The sequence below is a fragment of the Galeopterus variegatus genome, unplaced genomic scaffold, assembly GCF_000696425.1.
Source record: "Galeopterus variegatus unplaced genomic scaffold, G_variegatus-3.0.2 Scaffold5056, whole genome shotgun sequence".
Classification (NCBI taxonomy): domain Eukaryota; kingdom Metazoa; phylum Chordata; class Mammalia; order Dermoptera; family Cynocephalidae; genus Galeopterus; species Galeopterus variegatus.
This window is the reverse complement of record NW_007731167.1, coordinates 57,615-75,612: the sequence shown is the minus strand read 5'-3', so window position 1 is coordinate 75,612 and position 17,998 is coordinate 57,615. Positions and strand designations below refer to the sequence as shown.

Genomic DNA, 17,998 nt, shown 5'->3' with positions numbered 1-17,998 from the left:
TCTGGACACCATCCTTGCACACCTGGCCCAGAAGACGATCCTTCCTTCTCCTCACCTGCCTTCAACGATATGCATCTTTTTGTAGAAGAAAACTTTAGTTGACGTCCATGACACTAGAAATTCTCTATGTCTGTATTTAAAGAAGAAAAGACCTTATGTTGCAGAAGCAGTAAAATGGGCAAAGAACCAATAGACTTACCCAAAACAGCCTATTTTCAATGTAAAACCTACTCTGGGGTAATGTCAAATCATTGCTGCATAAAACTTAGGAACTTAAACAAATACATATTTCAGAGGAGTTCTCCAAAATTATCCTGGTATCATTTCCCATAATTTTTTGTCCATCTCCACTTGCCCTGATTCTTTCTCCAGGTGTGCACTTTGATTTTAGGTTCCTAGAAGGCCCGGGACTCTTTTCTAGGGGTACCTGCATCTCTGTGTCTCTGTGCTGGAAAGGACTGGAGTATTGATGCAGATGCACTGACTCAGGCAGTGGAGTGACACAAGCCAGCTTCCTACCTTTCTCCTGCTGTCTAGGACATCTCGGTCACTCACAGAGGCCCTGCAGCTAACATTTACAGACCACGGAAGATTTGGAGAGGATTTCCTAGAGAAGTGCCTCATTTACTCATCCTTTATTCAATACTTTTTCACTCATTCAGTAGTTATTGAGACATACTGTAATATAAGGAACGGTGTTTGATGCTGAGGGCAACAGGTATTATGATCTGGTTCAAGAAGACCCCTGGGTATTAGGGAGACAAAAATACAAGCAATGCCACCAGCCTGCATGGACGTGTTCACAGAGCATGAGCACCAGGGCCTGGGAAGACCTAGGGCGTCATTCTAGTCTCAGAAGATGATACAATCACAGAGTTGATACCTGTGGCGCTGAGGCTTGAAGGGAAAGCAGGCATCAGCCAGGCAGTGATTGATGATGGGGGATTAGGGATGGCTGGAGATGGGAACAGGAAGCCAGGACAGGACAGACACAATGTAGCAGGTTGCCTTGGGGATACCAAAGACAGCTGGGTGTGGCTGGAGACTCAGGAGAGGAGAAGGCAGCCTGCTGGGCTTGGCAAAGAGGCAGGATGCATGACCAGCCAGGCACCCCGGGACCCAGAAAGTCACCTGATCAGATGTTCATGGGGACCCTCTGGGAGCAGATGGAGCCAGCCAGGCTGGAGGCAGCAAGCCTGGAGTAGGCCACTTGATAGGCAAGTGGGGCATCAGCAGCTTCCTCCTCCTCTCCGTAGGCCTCCACTGTGTGATCCCTGCAAAGAGCAGCAAGTCAGCCCCAGGGAGCTAGATTCCTACTCCTCAGACGAGCAGGAAACCTTTATTGTTACCGGTCTCTCTGTATTACTGTTGTTCTTCAAAACCTGTGCTTTCTGCATTAGAGTATTATTTTATTGGTTTGCCTGTGACTGCGTTTGGGGTTTGGGGTTCATAATTGTGATAACATCTTACTTTGTTTCCTGCTGAAATGCACATTTACATGTTAGTGTGACTGGTTCTGCAATGCATTGAAAAATATTTTCACATTTTATCTTTAAGCAACACTCTGAGAACTGTAGGGCAGAGACACCCTCTAGCAGGGAGCTGTGTGGCCTGGGGCACCCTCCACCCCACAACTCTCTTGTCCTCTTACTGTTATTTTTAAAGATGAGCTTATTGTCTGTCGTGCCCCATTAGAATGTATGTTTCAGTCACTGTCTGCTTCATTCATTGCTTTATCCATAATGCCTAGAGCACATATAAGTACCAATAAATATTTGTGAATGAATAAATAATAAATGAATGAACAAAAACGAAGGGCCTACCTGGGCAGGGACTCTGGAATGGTTTGGAGAGAGAAAGAGTGTGAAGGTGAGGGGTAACAGAGGGACTAGGAAATGGAGGAGGGAAAGAAGAGGTTTTCTGCAGTGTTGCTCTAGCCATGAATGGAATATTCCTCTCACTTTCTTTTACAGATGTAAATGAAATTGAGATTGCTTTTTAGTTAAAACAGCAAAGACAAAAATGTTGTTATTACCATCCCATTTCACAGATGAGAACACTGAGGCTTGTTCCGGTGTATAGGTGTATGTAATCAGAACCCAGGAGTGAACACCAGTCTCCTGACTCCAAGCCATTGCTCTGCAGGAGAACACATCTCTGACTGAAGTGACCAGTCTGAGAGTGGCAGTGGTGAGCAGCGACTGCAGGGGACACTGGAATCCGAGTGAGGAGAGGGGCAAGAGAAGCCAGCCTGGCCTCAGAGCTAGGGGACCAGAAACATGATTTTGCTTAAAAACAGCCATAGATGATTTAGGGTTGAAATTTGTATAAATAGAGTGTGAACTTTCTCCCGAAAAACCTTAAACTTGCTGAGGGACGTGACCTGCCTTTCTCTCCTTTTGTGTCCTCCTCAGCACAGTCTTGAAGACACACTCACTAAGTACCCATTGAACTGAATTGCTCCCGCAGGGCCATCTGGTAGACCCACATAGCCCACATAGCCGTTGTTAATTCCTGCCTCTTGGCGTTTTCTCTCTCCCTACAGAATCGTCGCCTCCCTTCCTTCTACCAACTCAGCTGAATACACACTCCTCCAGAATCTCTCCTCATTTAATCCCCCCAGCCTGTCCTCTGACATTCAGTTTTTCCCACAGTACCGAGCACTACTATGCCATCTGATTATTCTAAGCTCTCACCTTTCATTGGTCTGTGTTTTATAACCATTTCAATAAATTAAGTTCCTTAAGAAGCAAGATCCATATTTTTATTTCCCAGGTCATGTCAATGCTTATGTGCCCAATTCACTGTTTTTTCACATACTCTTGAATCCTAATGAGATGTGGGTTAAATGAATTGTCTGCAAGTAGACCTGTACACTGTGGGGCATTCATTCATTTATTCATTCAACAAACATTTCTTGGGCACCTTCGTGGGACAGGCACTGTAGGTTCTGGGAAATGGCAGCAAATAAGAGCATGATCCCTGCCCCTGAGGAGTTCACAGTCTACTGGGAAACTGTCACTGAGAATAGAAGTGAGCAATCACCTCTGTTTACTGGATATATCTTGAATAGAAAAAAAGAGAAGTTGAGTTTTGAAAATAGGCAAAGCTGCTGAAACTAAACATTTTATTTTGCATCGTAGAAAGAGAACAGTCACTAGAGTTGTATTTGGAATTAAGTCCTGTCACTTAGAAAGTTTTTAAAATATAGCAGAGTCTCAGTGTCACCACCTGTAAAAAGGGGATAATTGTGTAGGTTTGTTTTTATTTTGCATCGTAGAAAGAGAACAGTCACTAGAGTTGTATTTGGAATTAAGTCCTGTCAGTTAGAAAGTTTTTAAAATATAGCAGAGTCTCAGTGTCACCACCTGTAAAAAGGGGATAATTGTGTAGGTTTGTTGTGAGGATAATCTATGCAAACTGCATAACCCAGTGCCAGGCACACAATGGCTCAGTGAATTGCATGTGGTATTCTTTTATCATATTTTTTTGTTTTATACCCAATATTGGATATGTGAGCATAAAGGGAAAAATATGAATGTAATCTGAAATAATATGTCTTTGTTTCAACAGAAAGAGGACTTGCCAGACCCAAAGGCAGCAGAACTGTATGAATTCCGCTTCAGTGACTTCCCCAGTACAGAGCACGAATTGATTAAATGTGGACTACGACTGTTTTTTGAAATAAATGTGGTGGAGAAATTCAAAGTACCCGTAGAGGTCAGACGGTGTTTAATTTGAAATACTGTGTGATTCTGTCGCTGTACTTCACTGATGCTTTCTGTGGCTCAAAAGATTAACTCAGTTTGGATTTTAAATTATTATTAACTTTGTAAATACATGAGCTTAAACCCTGTAAACAGGACCAACACATCTTTTTAGATAAGATTGTCACAGACCTTCTAACCTTTAGCATTCTATTCCAAAGTCTGAACGGTGTGGTCTTCTTTTGGTAACAGGTTCTTACCAGGTGGATGTACACCGTGAGGAAAGGCTACCGCTCTGTCACTTACCACAACTGGCGGCATGGATTCAACGTGGGCCAGACCATGTTTACTTTGCTGATGGTAGGTGCAGAGTGCTGTAAATCATCGTAAATCTGCAAACTTCCCACTTGAGCATGGGGAGAAATGGATATGGTTCCTCATTTTAGATCAGTAATTTTGAAATTCATAGGCACAATCCCAGAAACCCAAAACTCTGCAGATGACTCCAGGGAACATGGGTATCCCTGGGCACCTGGTTGAGTTATCACTCAGGCCTTCACACGCTTGCCTTCTTAAAAGAAATTTCAGTCACCTGCTAGATTTTGTAATTGCCCGGAAGGCTACAACACTCACAGAAATAAAGCCAACTTGTTCTGAAAACACGGTGGGTCCCCTTCTCCATTGCAGACAGGCCTTGCTGCACTTGGTGTAGAGGTACAGTAACCCAAGTAAGTATATATATATATATTTTATTTTATTTTATTTTATTTTATTTTATTTTTAGACAGGAAGACTAAAGAAATACTATACGGATCTTGAAGCCTTTGCCATGCTTGCTGCTGCTTTCTGCCATGACATTGACCACAGAGGCACCAACAATTTGTACCAGATGAAGTAAGTGAACACGTGCTCAATGTTGACATGGGCTGGTGGATGTTTGGAGATGCCTAGGGGGAGAAGGAAACTTTTGCTGTCCCTTAGCCTGATCAATCTTTCTTCGCCACATTTGGGGACCTCAGGACCATGTTGTGTTCCCTCCCAAGCTCCAGCCCCCATGGCCAGCTGCTCTATCCCCCTTTCCTTTCTGTTTCCATTTCCAAATGTGCCTCTGCCTCATTGGTATACGCCTTCACTCTTTCTGTATTGTATGGACATATGTGTAATCTCTAAACAGCTAAGATTATGGCATATTCTTTTCCACCTAGGTCCACATCTCCATTAGCAAGGCTGCATGGGTCTTCTATTCTGGAGAGGCACCACCTGGAGTACAGTAAGACTCTACTGCAGGATGAGGTATGAGAGTTCCTCTCAGGGGCAGCTCATGAACTCTGGATCAAAGCACTAACCCACAGAAAATGCTTGGAAAGAAGGCAGCCTTGAGTTATGGCAGTTGATAGAAATTGCCATAGTGCACGAGTTTTTGAGTCACCAAGTTGGAAGTAGCTGAAACAGAGGAGAAATGAGCCATGGAGAGCCACAGAATCTCTGTGGGTCTATGGAGAAGGAGAAGATGCTTATGGTGGACCTGAAAGGGCTCTGTGCACCCTAAAGCATATACAAATGTGAAGGGAAAGGAGGCTGCAGGGTCAGGGATTTTCTTATTCATTCCTGGGGCATACACTGTAGGCATGGTCCGTACCTATGAGAAGTCAGGTTTGGTAGTGGAGGTAGGTGTGAATCAGGATATAAGAGAGGATGGAACAGCTGCCACCAGAGAGGTGCTGAGTAATGCTCTGAGAGCTCCCGAGGGAGAGACCACATCCATGGGGTGGGGGAGAAGGGGTAGGATCAGAGATGGCTTCATGCGGGAAGTGGCTTTGAGCCCCTTAAATTCACAAGGATTTGCACATATTGTGTGGTAAGCTTCCATAGGAGGTAGCCATTTCTCCCTTCATCACCTTTATTTAAGGGGTATATAGGCATGTGGAAGTGCTGTGCAAGTAATCTAATCACACTTCCTTAAGAAAGTTCCAAGCCAAAAACGATTAAAATGAGTCATTATTAGACTGAGGGGAACGTAGTTTTGTCATGGGCAGAGAACTTGTTTAGAATCACACGCTCCTTAGGATACACAAGGCCTCTGGAGAGTGGGGCTTTTCTCAGTTTCTGTCATAATCTTTTAGTAAAGGCTCAGGGAGGGAATATATGGAAATAGGTCCAACTTTAGAGATAATGCTAAATTCCTCTAGGTAATGAAAAGCCAAGATGTCCACATAAGTCAATCAGGAAAATCTCATAAGGCAGAGTGACTGGGCAGAAAAGTGGGAAAAGAAGAAAACAACTTGAGTGGCTTCATTAGTCTGTGATCAGTGCAGCGCCCGGTGCCCATTCCAGCCCAAACCTGCTGTGGCATTTCTAGCCCTGCAGCACTCTTGGCAAAGCACTAACCTGGTGTGACTCCATTTGGTGGTTCTCAGACATGAATACCCAGACCAGTGGCTTCAGAATCATCAAGTTAACTGGGCAGGGATGAGCGGGCTATTAAAAGTGTAGATCCCAGGCCCCGCTTCCCAGTTACTGACCAGGGTCTCCAGAGTTGGGACCTGGGAATCTGCATTTTGACTCAGACCTCTATTAATTCTGATGTGCAGACAGAACCTCTTCCTGCAGCAGAATTCATAGCATAGACAGTATCTGTTCTATGACAATTAAGAGAAGGAGTAGAACTGAAAGTAATTCAGGAAGGGAAGAGTAAATTATTACCTAACCGGTTATGAGTCTTTCTTTGTTTTGCTGGTTGGGACAATCTTTGGTTTCTGAGTAAGAATTATCTGTATATCATGCTGTTTATATATTACCACAGTGAGGAAGTGTCAAGTATAATAAATATGTCACTTAATTATACATTTACATACTAAAGAAAATATATTTTAAAAACTGCAACCAAACATCTAAATGCTTACTGTTGGAAGTCTCCTAGCATGTTATGTGGTTTTACTTCTGGGATTTGACAGTTTGTAACAGTTTTCCATCTTAATTTTTTTATGTTATTTACTTTGCCGTCTGGACTGGCTTTGATGGCTATATAAAGACTTATTATTCTTTCTAAAAAGGAATATTGCATCTCGGTAATCCATATCATCTTTTCAAGGACCTTTCTACAGTACTATTCAGCCTGTTAATTGCAGACTTTTAAAGCCTTGTCGATAGAGTCGCTAGGCAATGTGGTCACACAGAGCTTGTTTATGAGCAGTCAAACTGAACGCTAAACAATGAAATTTTTAAGCATTGGATATTCTTTTTCCATTTTAGGCAGACAATGTAGTTCTTTTGCTTTTTTATTCTGTAAAGAAAATAAACACATTAAAATTTTTAATTTTTCTAAATGAGAGAAATCCTTGGGATTTATCCAGAAATTTGGCATTTGTGGGCATTATTCAGACATTTGGTTTCTCATATTGTAAGGCTTTGAAGTGAAATGTTCTTATCTCCCAATAGAGTTGGTAGAGTTGGACTCACTGCTTTGAGGAACAGAACTGCCTATATTCTAACCCAGATAGAAATCAACCCTTTCACCTGAATAAACAGGTGGAAACTTTGTTATCCAAATCTGTAGGAGTATAAATTTTAATACTAGAACACGTTGTAGAAATGACAAAGTAAATTGCTCCGCATAAATAGCAGAACCCTGTTATTATTCAAAACGTCTCTTGACAAAGCGTATGATCATTTTTACTTATGCTTTTCCACACCAACCCCATCAGCACGTCCCATTTTATAAAAAGAAGTAGTGAAAAAGAAATTAAATACCTTGTGTACAGCAAGGCGAGAACATGTGGGTGATATTCTCATGCGGGTGTCACAGGCACCACGTGGACGATTAGAACTGCCCGTGCTTTCTCTGGCCTCAACTCATCTGAGAGCCCCAATCAGAATGAATTAAAGCCATTTCTACCTGTTTTGGTGTCCTACATGGAATTCATCTGTTTATTGCTATTTTAATAGTCAGGAGAGAACAAAAATAGATTCTTTCTGTGAGCAAGTGAAATCAGCAGAGCAAGTCGGGGCATCTGGGAAGGGGCTGGGAAATAGGCCCCCTCTCTTGTGCTGCTGCACCTGTCTCTACATAATATTTCCAGTACAATGCTCAGGAAAACAAATGAATATTACATTCTTATGAATTTTTTAAATTAATGACTTAATCCCCCTCCCCTGTCCCCTCTCCCCCTCCCTGCCATCTGCTCCACAACTTCTTAGAATGTAAAAAAATCATAACAATAAACAAATATATTTAAAAAAAAAAATAATAAATTAATGACTTAATCGTTCTTGTAAAAATTACATATGCCCACTATACAAATTTATGCAGTAGGGAAAATTTCAAAGACAATTTTTTAAAAATATCTCTTCGAATCTTACCACCCAGAAATGGATATTTCATTAACATTTGAAGAATGTTATTGCAGTCACCCTGTGAATATATGCAGGCAGCATATGCCCACTATACAAATTTATGCAGTAGGGAAAATTTCAAAGACAATTTTTTAAAAATATCCCTTCAAATCTTACCACCCAGAAATGGATATTTCATTAACATTTGAAGAATGTTATTGCAGTCACCCTGTGAATATATGCAGGCAGTGTGGAGGGACACAATTTCTGAAAAATGGGATCAGGCTAGCCAAGCTAGTTTTTAAAGTCAGAGTTATGTTTTTTAATTAACTTCATTGAAATATCTTATATTCACAGCAAACTGCATCTCTTTAAAGTGTACAATTCTATGAGTTTTTACAGTTTTATACACCTGGGAAACCACCAGCACAATCAATATACAGAATATTCTCTGACCCCAAACAATCGCTAGTACCCCTTCTCAGTCCATCCCACTCTCCAGTCCCGGCACTAGGCAACCACTGAAATGTTTTGAGTTGCTAGAAATCTAGAGACTTGCATATTCTAGACTTTATGTAAGTGCTCATACAATAAGTACTCTTTTGTGCTGGCTTCTTTCATGCAGAATAATAATTTTGAGATTTCTCTGTGTTGTTGTATATATCAATGATTCATTTCTTTTCATTGCAGAGTTTCTGTTTATCTTAAATTATAGGTTTTAAATTTACTTTTACTTTAACTTAACAGAAGAAACATTTTTGAAATGGAAGGAATTGCAGAACTTCACAATTGCATCTTATTACAAAAGATGTTAGTTCTTAAAGAGCCCTCTGAAATAAATAACAAATGACTGTGAAAAATTATGAAAAACTATAGCTGAGCATTTGATGTTTGACGTTTTAAAGCTGTATGTGTTAACCTTACAGTATCTATTAACTCCCTGCTATAAAATATGAAGCAATTAGGATACCTATACTTTTTCTCACATCTTCACCTCTGTTTTATAAGGTATTTGTTATCATTAGCATTTTTTTTACTGTTATCAATATTTATAAAACTTATGTTTTGCTCTGTAATTCCCATATAGTTTTTGTTTTTATTTGGTGGCTGGTGGGTAGGGGGACCAAACCCTTGACCTTGGTGTTGTAACACTGAGTTCTAACCGATTGAGAACCGGCCAGCCCTACGCTTATTTATTCTTACTTCAACTTTTAAGTGAGTCTAATACTTACTGAACCTTTGCATTTCCATATGGATTTTAGAGTCAGTTTGTCAGTTTACAAACACACATACAAGAACTTGTTGGTATTTTGGTTGGAATTGCCCTGAGTCCTTAGATTATTTTGTGTTCTATGGTCTTTATGGTTTTATGCCTGTTCCCTTTTGAAAATTCTCATCCCTGAATGGAGCCAACTGTCTGCTGAAGAATACTGTGGGGAAAGGGCAGGGATGAGCTGGGGAAATCCTCAGCGTCTAATCTGTTGTCTCAGACACTCTCTCATCAATTCCATTCTTTTGTCCAGGGAACACACCTCTTTGATTTTTTATTTTTTCCAGAAGCTGGTAAGGTTCATATTGAGTAATGCCCATGAAGCTCTGGGCTCCTTGTTTTGGGATGTGGCTGTTGCTGCCTGCCTTCCCCTTCACTTCTTGCTGCCTGTGCCACTCTCTTTGGCCTAGTAGACCACCTAGGAGGAGTCAGTATATCAGCACAGCTCTCCCATCAACTCTTCCTCTGCTGCTCTGCAGTGTCAAACTGGGTCTCAGAGGGATGTCCTTGCTTCTCCTGTGTGCTGGCCACAGCCTGAGACATCTTGTTCTAATGAAAGAGTCACTGGGTCTGCTTTTACTTACTTTCAACAAACAAAAAACCCCAACTTTGTGTGTGTGTGTGTGTGTGTGTGTGTGTGTGTGTATGTTTAATCCCCAATTTGTTCCAAAAAGGATTTAATGGAGCTTCCAAAAACACAAACTAATATGGCATTAAAGAAAAAAAATGAAGGCTGATGAAAAAAATTTTAAATGAGATAAAGCATGGTAAAGGCCATGCATACCCAAAACACGTACAATGAGGAACAAATATTTGTTAGATATGGGCCCCAAGTTTGACCAAGAGCTTTCTAGCAACTAATACAAAACAGAAACAGCATCTTTTATATGAATTTATAGCCATAATTTAAAAAGAAACCTATCAGAAGCTCTTCTTTTAAGAACCTCAGGTGTGAAAGAAACAAAAGAAAAGGCATAAAAGAATGTAGAATTAAGAAAGGATTCTTCAAATTCAGAATATTTTAACATTTATTTGTACATATTTGTGGGGTACAGTGTGTTATTTATTTATTTTTTTTAAGATGACTGGTAAGGGGATCTTAATCCTTGACTTGGTGTTGTCAGCACCACGCTCACCCAAGTGAACTAACCAGCCATCCCTATATGGGATCCGAACCCGTGGCCTTGGTGTTCTCCCAAGTGAGCCACGGGCTGGCCCTCAGTGTGTTGTTTTGATACTTGCATATACCGGAGAATGGCTCACTTAGGGTAGACCGCGTAGTTTTGTACCCAGTAGTCCACTCCCCTCTCCGTCCCGGCCTCTGGTAACCATTATTCTACCCTTTACTTCTATGAGAACCACTTCTTTTTCTAGATTCCACATATGAATGAGATCATGCAGTGTTTGTCTTTTGGTGTCTGACTTACTTCACTTAACATTTCCAGTTCTATCCATGTTGCTACAAATGATAGGATATCATTTTTTGAAATAGCCGAATAGCATTCCATTGTGTGTACATACCAGTTTTCTTTAGCCATTCACGCGTTGATTGACATTAGGAGACTTATACATGTTTTTAGATGAGAGTGAAAATGAGTGAGAAGAAAAAAATATGAGTGAAATTCAGGTAAATTGTATTTTATACAAAGGACACAGTACTGAAGAGTTGAATATAAACACCTTTTTCTTAATTATACCAATGTTTTTTTCTTTTTCCTTTTTTACTGACCGGTAACGGGATCGCAACCCTCGGTGTTGCGCCTGCACCGCGCTCAGCCAGTGAGCGGGAACCGGTCTCCACATGGGATCCGAACCCTCGGCGGGAGCGCCTCCGCACTCCCAAGTGGCACACTCTCCAGTGCTCCACCGGGCCGGCCCTAAAACGCAGTATTTATTTGTTTGTAAAGTAAAAGAACTTTTGATAATCCATCGACTTTAATACAGCTGTTTTATTACGTTGCTTGATGAAAGGTATTGACTTACATGGAGCACAATAGTAGTATCATATTTATTTCTATCCCTCTCTTTATATACAGCTTTTTCTGTCACACGCATGTACTTACTGAATAACAACTGGTGTTCAGGTTTACAACTATAAGCAACATGTGCTAAAATAATTGGTGTAAAATAAATATTTATTTATTTGGTCAATGGTTGTAGATTATGTACTCTGTATAATCTGACGCCTGGTAAAGACGAGGAAGGCACTGTCTTTGAATTCAGCAGTCTGTTTCATGTGCTACAAATATTAATTTGTCTAAAAGTTTAAGACATTTTCACACATTCTCCATCCCCTGCTCCTACTATTTTTCCTAGTACAGCAATGAAGGTTGGCTTTACATGTTATTAAATCTGCAAAGTGTGTGTCTAAGTCATGTAATACATGTTATTTTTGGAGCAAGCAATGTACGTCATTGAACAAATAAAGGCATGATTCGTTGATGAAAATATGCCACTGGATCACTACCACCACCATACCAACATAAGGGGCAGATTAAGTGGAATTAAAATGATAAATGCCCCACTTAATTTCTCCTTTCCTGGCCAATCCAGACCTGGTTGAAATTAACTTGTATCCAGAAGATTTGGTTGAAAGATTCTGGAGAGATATGCCCCATGAGCTCCTGTGAACTGTCCCAAGTAAGAAATTGATTTTGACCCAGACAATCTTTTTGTTGATTGTAATTTGGAGTATTCAACAGCCCTTGCTTCATTCTACCAATTTAAAAAGGCTAGCTATAGTTGCTATGGTGAATTCACTATTTTAGCAAAACAAATCATAGCTTTCCTTTATATTACTTATATATGCTTTGTATAATACCATTTTTCTTGTCCTAGAAGATGTTCTAAAAAGCCTTAAGGGCTGGCCAGTTAGCTCAGTTGGTTACAGTGTGGTGCTAATAACACCAAGGTCCAGAGTTCAATCTCTCTACAGCCAGCTGCCAAACAAACAAACAAACAAAAAGATGACTTAAGTGAAGATTTATATAATGCATAGTATAGTGTCTAAAACTTGAGCTGTTGTTCAATTATTGCTTTCTAATATTTCAATCTCCTGGAATAACTGAGAGCCATATTTGGTCTTCAGTTTGCAATTTTATTTTAACCTAGAGCTAGCCTCAAAACTTTACGTAATGGGCCGAGCCCATGGCGCACTCGGGAGAGTGCAGCACTGGGAGCACAGCAGTGCTCCCGCCGCGGGTTCGGATCCTATATAGGGATGATCGGTGTGCTCACAGCGCTCACTGGCTGAGTGCGGTGCAGCCGGTCTCAAAAAGGACAAAAAAAAAAAAAACTTTACGTAACAATAAAAATAATACAGCAATAACTAAATTTTATAGCAAATTGCAGTTTTGAAATGCATTCTCAGTTCATTTTATTCAACATTCCACAAATGTTTACTGAGCATAGACAAAGTGCTAGGCAGTTAGGCAGGGCAGCTGTTATTTATCTCCATTTGAGAAAACATATACTCAAGATGTTAAGTGAAATATCCAGGATTATACAACTACCAAGTGGTGAAACCAGGAACTGAACCTGGGCACCTTGTTGAGAGGTAGTGTAGTGCAGAGATTAAGAGCACAGACTGTAGCCATGCTGCTTTGGTCTACATACAAGTTTTGTCACATGCTAGCTGTTTAACCTTGAGCAAGTTACTTAACCTCTCTGTGCTATGGTTTGTTGTGAGGGGATTAGAGCATTCATAAAGCACTTAGAACCTGTAAGAACTAAGCAAATGTTTGCTATTATTATTTGGTGCTTAGTTCAGTATTCTTTCCACATTATGCTACCTCTATCTGTACAAAGGTTAATAGGCTATCTCCTCTTTCTTTCCTGTGGAATTTTTCTCTATTTTGTAACTTTCAACTTCATTTGGCAGAACTACGATACGTCTGTCTTTTGGCCTGTATAACTAAAATGGTCTATGTGGAAAATCAGAGCTTTTAAAACAACTCTCAGCTTTTTCTCCTCTCATTTTCTAGAACACTAAGAAATGAAGCTGATCCATATGTGAAGAGATTAATAATGAGAAACCCTTTGAAGAAAGGTCTAGTTAAATCTTTGCAAAATATAATTGCAAGAAAACACTTAAGGATAACATGAGAGGATTTCATTATTTTTCCTACATATACATGAGTACTAGGGTAATTTTCAGTTTCTGAAAGACCAATGGTTTCTCTGATCACTTTGAAATTACCTGGTGGATAATGCAACATGTCTAACAATTGGACATCTCCCAGAAATTATCTATTTATTGAAGTTTCTCAAGTAATTGCAAGCAAATTTTTAAGCTATTTTTTTTTAATGGAAGCTATTATTTTTTTTCCTGGAAGAAAACACTTTTATTTATTCCGAAATCTTAAAGATCAATTACTTGAACATTTGCTAACAGTATCTACTTTTATAGTTTAAATTAAATTATCTTACTCAAAGTACAGTAGAGGGGTTTATCGAATCCATGAGTTAAAAACTGAGGGCCAGCCCGGTGGCGCACTGCTACAGTGCGCCGCTTGGGAAGTGCGGCGGCGCTCCCGCCGAGGGTTCGGATCCCACATACAGACCGGTTCCCGCTCACTGGCTGAGCGAGGTGCGGGAGCAACACTGAGGGTTGCGATCTGTTGCCGGTCACAAAAAAAAGACAAAAAGGAAAAAAAAAAAAAACTGAAAGCAAATAAAGTGTCGAATGACCTAGATTTTCTTGTCATTAAGCATGGTTTGGTATGTCTGTTTGTTGAATTAAAGGCAAATTAATGATTGCACCTTTTTGTGAATTTTCATCTTACAGAGTTTAAACATTTTCCAGAATCTAAATAAGCGGCAGTTTGAAACAGTTATTCATTTGTTTGAGGTTGCAATAATAGCAACTGACCTGGCTTTATATTTCAAGTAAGTACATAACTCTGCACAACAGAATGCCCTTATACTCTGTGTGGTTCAAAAATTATCTGTTATATTATCTGTGCCAAAAATTATCTGTTGCATTAAAGTTAGAAGACATTTACTCACACATACACACACACGTTTGTTTTCCTTTTGGATTATCAATTAGAATACCCTCAAGATTGCTGCCTGACAGTGAATTTACTAGACATCTGGAAACATTTTAAAAACTAAAGCCCCTACTGTTATGTAGTTTGTTATCTGAAGAAGACTGTGTGGAAGAATATGCAGTGGAGTTTGTGCACTGATGGAAGAGTCATGCCAAGAAACCTTACAAGGTGGCTTTTTGTCCTGGTGAATTCAAATTGGTCCAGAATCTGGTAATTAGTGTTTCAAGCTCACAATTTTGATCCTGCCTGGAAGCTGAATGCAAAACTAAGTTATATGCTACAGAGTGCCAGTCCATTTACAATAATAATAATATGGCCAAGGAGACCAGACACTTCATGTATTTTTCACATTTTTTTGTAAGCATAAAGTTACTTGGTGAAAATGGATTAGAACAAAGTAAACTAGCTAGAGAATCCAAATATTCAGTGACTTGGGCATTGTCAAATTATGCCTTTCTGATCCATCTCGATTAAAAAATTTAATTATTAAATAGTTCAAACATGAAGGCAAATACTTAGAATAATATAATAAACATCCATATATATATAACCCAGATTCAACAAATGCTAAATTTTGTTTTTTAATTTTTTAAATTTTTGTTTCTGTTTTATTTTATCATTACATAATATAAACATTTTTTATGGCCCTTTACCAATTTCTCCTTAACCCTTTCTCCCCTGCGCCCTTTCCCACCTCTGGTGGTCTGAGTTCTGTTCTCTCCTTTTGAAAGTTCAAGGAATTATTGTGATCGTTGTATCTTTTTTTGTCTGTTTGTTTTGTTTCATTTTTTTAATCACTTATGAGTGAGGACATGTGGTATTTCTCTTTCTGTGCCTGGCTTATTTCACTTAACATAATTTTCTATAAGTTCATCCATGTTGGTATGAATGGCAGAATTTCATTCCTTTTTATCACATCTTCCTTATCCAGTTGTAGGTCGATGGACATTTAAGTGGTTCCAACTCTCACCTATTATAAATAGAGCTGCAGTAAACACGGGGGTGCAGATATCCCTTCAACATGATGATTTCCATTCCTTTGGGTACATACTCAGCAGTGGGATTGCTGGATCGTATGGCAGTTCTATCTGTAGTTGTTTGAGGAACCTCCATACTGTTTTTTATAATGGCTGCACTAATTAATAATCCCACCAACAGTGTAGGAAGGTTCCCCTTTCTCCACATCCTCTCCAGCATTTTTTATTCTCTGTCTTTTTGACAGTAGCCAGTTTAACTGACATGAGATGATATCTCAACATGGTTTTTGATTTGCATTTCCCTGACGCTTAGTGATGTTGAACATTTTTTCATGTCTTTTGGCCATTTGTATATCTTCCTTTGAGAAATACCTACTCAGCACCTTTGCCCATTTTTTAATGGGGTTACTTGTTTTTTTACTGTTAAGTTGTTTGAGTTCCTTTTATATTCTGGATATTAATCCCTTGTCAGATGTATAGTTTGTGAATATTTTCTCCCTTTCTGGTCTTATGGCTCTGTTTATTGTTTCTTTTGCTGTGCAGAAGCTTTTTAGTTGGGCATAATCCCAATAAATGCTAAATTTCGCCACACTTGCCTCAGATTATTTTTAAGGAGAAAAAAAGATTAGTGATGAAATTGAGGCATTCCATCTCTACCCTGCTGTGAAAATCCCTTCTCTTCTCCCTTAAAAATATTACCATCTGATGATGATGTGCATTCATCTTTTCCATCCATGTTTTGTATGGTAATAAGCGTGTTTTAAATTTTTCCATAAATGGTATCAAACTGTCTGTACATACCTTTCTGCAACTTGCTTTTTTCACACAACATTGTGTTTTAAAGATTTATTCTTTGTAATAAATGGAGATCCATTTCATGCCTTTTAACTGTACAGAGTATTCACCTGTTGAGTACATCACAATTAATTTACTTATTTCTCTATTCAGGGACATTTAGATTGTTTCCAGTTTTTCATCATTGCCTACAATGCTAAATTGTATATCCTTATACATGTAGGAGAGTTTCTCTTAGGTACACACCTGGAAATGGGAATGCTATAGGGTTTGCGTATCTTCAGTTTTATACCACATTGCAAAACTGCACTCCTGAGTAGTTGTGCCAATTTACACTCCCACCAGCAGTATTCAAGGGTTCCTGTTATCTTGTATCTGGAATATCTTTGATCTGGGCACATTTAAAATTTATTTTGCTAATCTAATGAGTGTATCTTCTTGATGACCAGTGAGAGCAAGCATCCATATATTTTGGGATCTAATTTTTTGTTGGTTTTATGTGTTGTGATATCACAGTCGGTGGCCTTTCTGTTTATGATCTCTTTTCTCATAAGTAACTTTTAATGTATACAAACTTACCTGGTTTCCCCCCTCTATGGCTTGTGCTTTTTCTGTTTTAAGCCCTTTCTATGCCAAAGTTCTATAGCTATTCCCTATTCCCTTATCCTTTGGCCCCTTAGACTTTGCTATGTACTTTACATCCCAATGCAAAGTGGGAACACAAAATCTGAAAACCGTGTATTTAAGGTATCTTTCCTCTCTGATTTTATATGCTAAAACTGTTGCACAGCTATATCTTTTCTAGGAAGAGAACCATGTTTCAAAAGATTGTTGATGCCTGTGCACAAATGAAAACTGAAGAAGAGGCTGTCAAGTATGTAACCACTGATACAACCAAAAAAGAGATTATCATGTGGGTAGTCAGAATCTTATTTCTCTTTTGGCAAAAATAACTTATTTTGTATTTCTTTCTATTTTAACAATTTTCGTTTTCTTCCTAAGGGCAATGATGATGACTGCATGTGACTTGTCTGCTATAACCAAGCCCTGGGAGGTACAAAGTCAGGTGAGTCCAGTTATGTTTTCTTTTCTGTCACACTGTCAGATACTGTGTGGATCCCATGTAAAAGTCCACATAAATATCACTGGCAACCTCAGAATTCTATTCTGACAAATTACAAACATCGGTAAGACAACAGGTTACTTGATCATGCCCTAAAATAAGGTAAATAGAGGGGCCTTTGGCATGAAAATGCTTTCTCAAAAGAATTCCTTATCATTGAACGGGCTGTAAAAAAAATTATGTAAAATTATGCACAGAATGTCTGAGTTTTTTAATAGAGGAGGTAAGTCAGGACAAGACCAGGATAAATTATTAGTGCTTTCCTCTGTCAAGGGTGGTTTTGTACATACAATCTCTTCTTCAATGTACTGTCAGTTACTAGAAGGCACTGGCTGAGTTAACGTTTGAAGTTGCTTTCCCTACACGGGGAGCGAGAGGGGTTAGGCGCTAGTTTACCACTTGCTTTCTTACTAACTGGATGAAAGAAACTTCTTTTCTTTCAATAACTTCCAGGGAAAACTCTAAGCAGAGAGAGGCCAGAATTAACTGGGTTCAACTATAAATGTGGATTGTATTTGTCAAGACAGAATAATTGGAACCCATTGTAGGGGAGGAGAAAATAGGAGAGAGGCCAGAATTAACTGGGTTCAACTATAAATGTGGATTGTATTTGTCAAGACAGAATTGGAACCCATTGTAGGGGAGGAGAAAATAGCTTTTTCTTTTTCTTTTTCCTTTTTGTCTTTTTTCGTGACCGGCAACGGATCGCAACCCTCAGTGTCGCGCCCGTACCAGACCGGGAC

At 39.3% G+C, this 17,998-nt stretch overlaps 1 protein-coding gene across 1 annotated transcript in view; it reads left to right on the top strand.

The window, feature by feature from the left end:
- PDE6C (phosphodiesterase 6C, cGMP-specific, cone, alpha prime) overlaps positions 1–17,998 on the top strand; it is a 52,080-nt gene that overhangs the window by 26,812 nt on the left and 7,270 nt on the right. Inside the window, exons 12-18 of the mRNA XM_008588834.1 lie at positions 3,574–3,720; positions 3,960–4,067; positions 4,492–4,601; positions 4,913–5,000; positions 14,096–14,196; positions 16,938–17,045; positions 17,135–17,198. Of these exons, the coding sequence (XP_008587056.1) occupies positions 3,574–3,720; positions 3,960–4,067; positions 4,492–4,601; positions 4,913–5,000; positions 14,096–14,196; positions 16,938–17,045; positions 17,135–17,198 (726 nt within the window). The remainder of the gene's footprint in view (positions 1–3,573; positions 3,721–3,959; positions 4,068–4,491; positions 4,602–4,912; positions 5,001–14,095; positions 14,197–16,937; positions 17,046–17,134; positions 17,199–17,998) is intronic.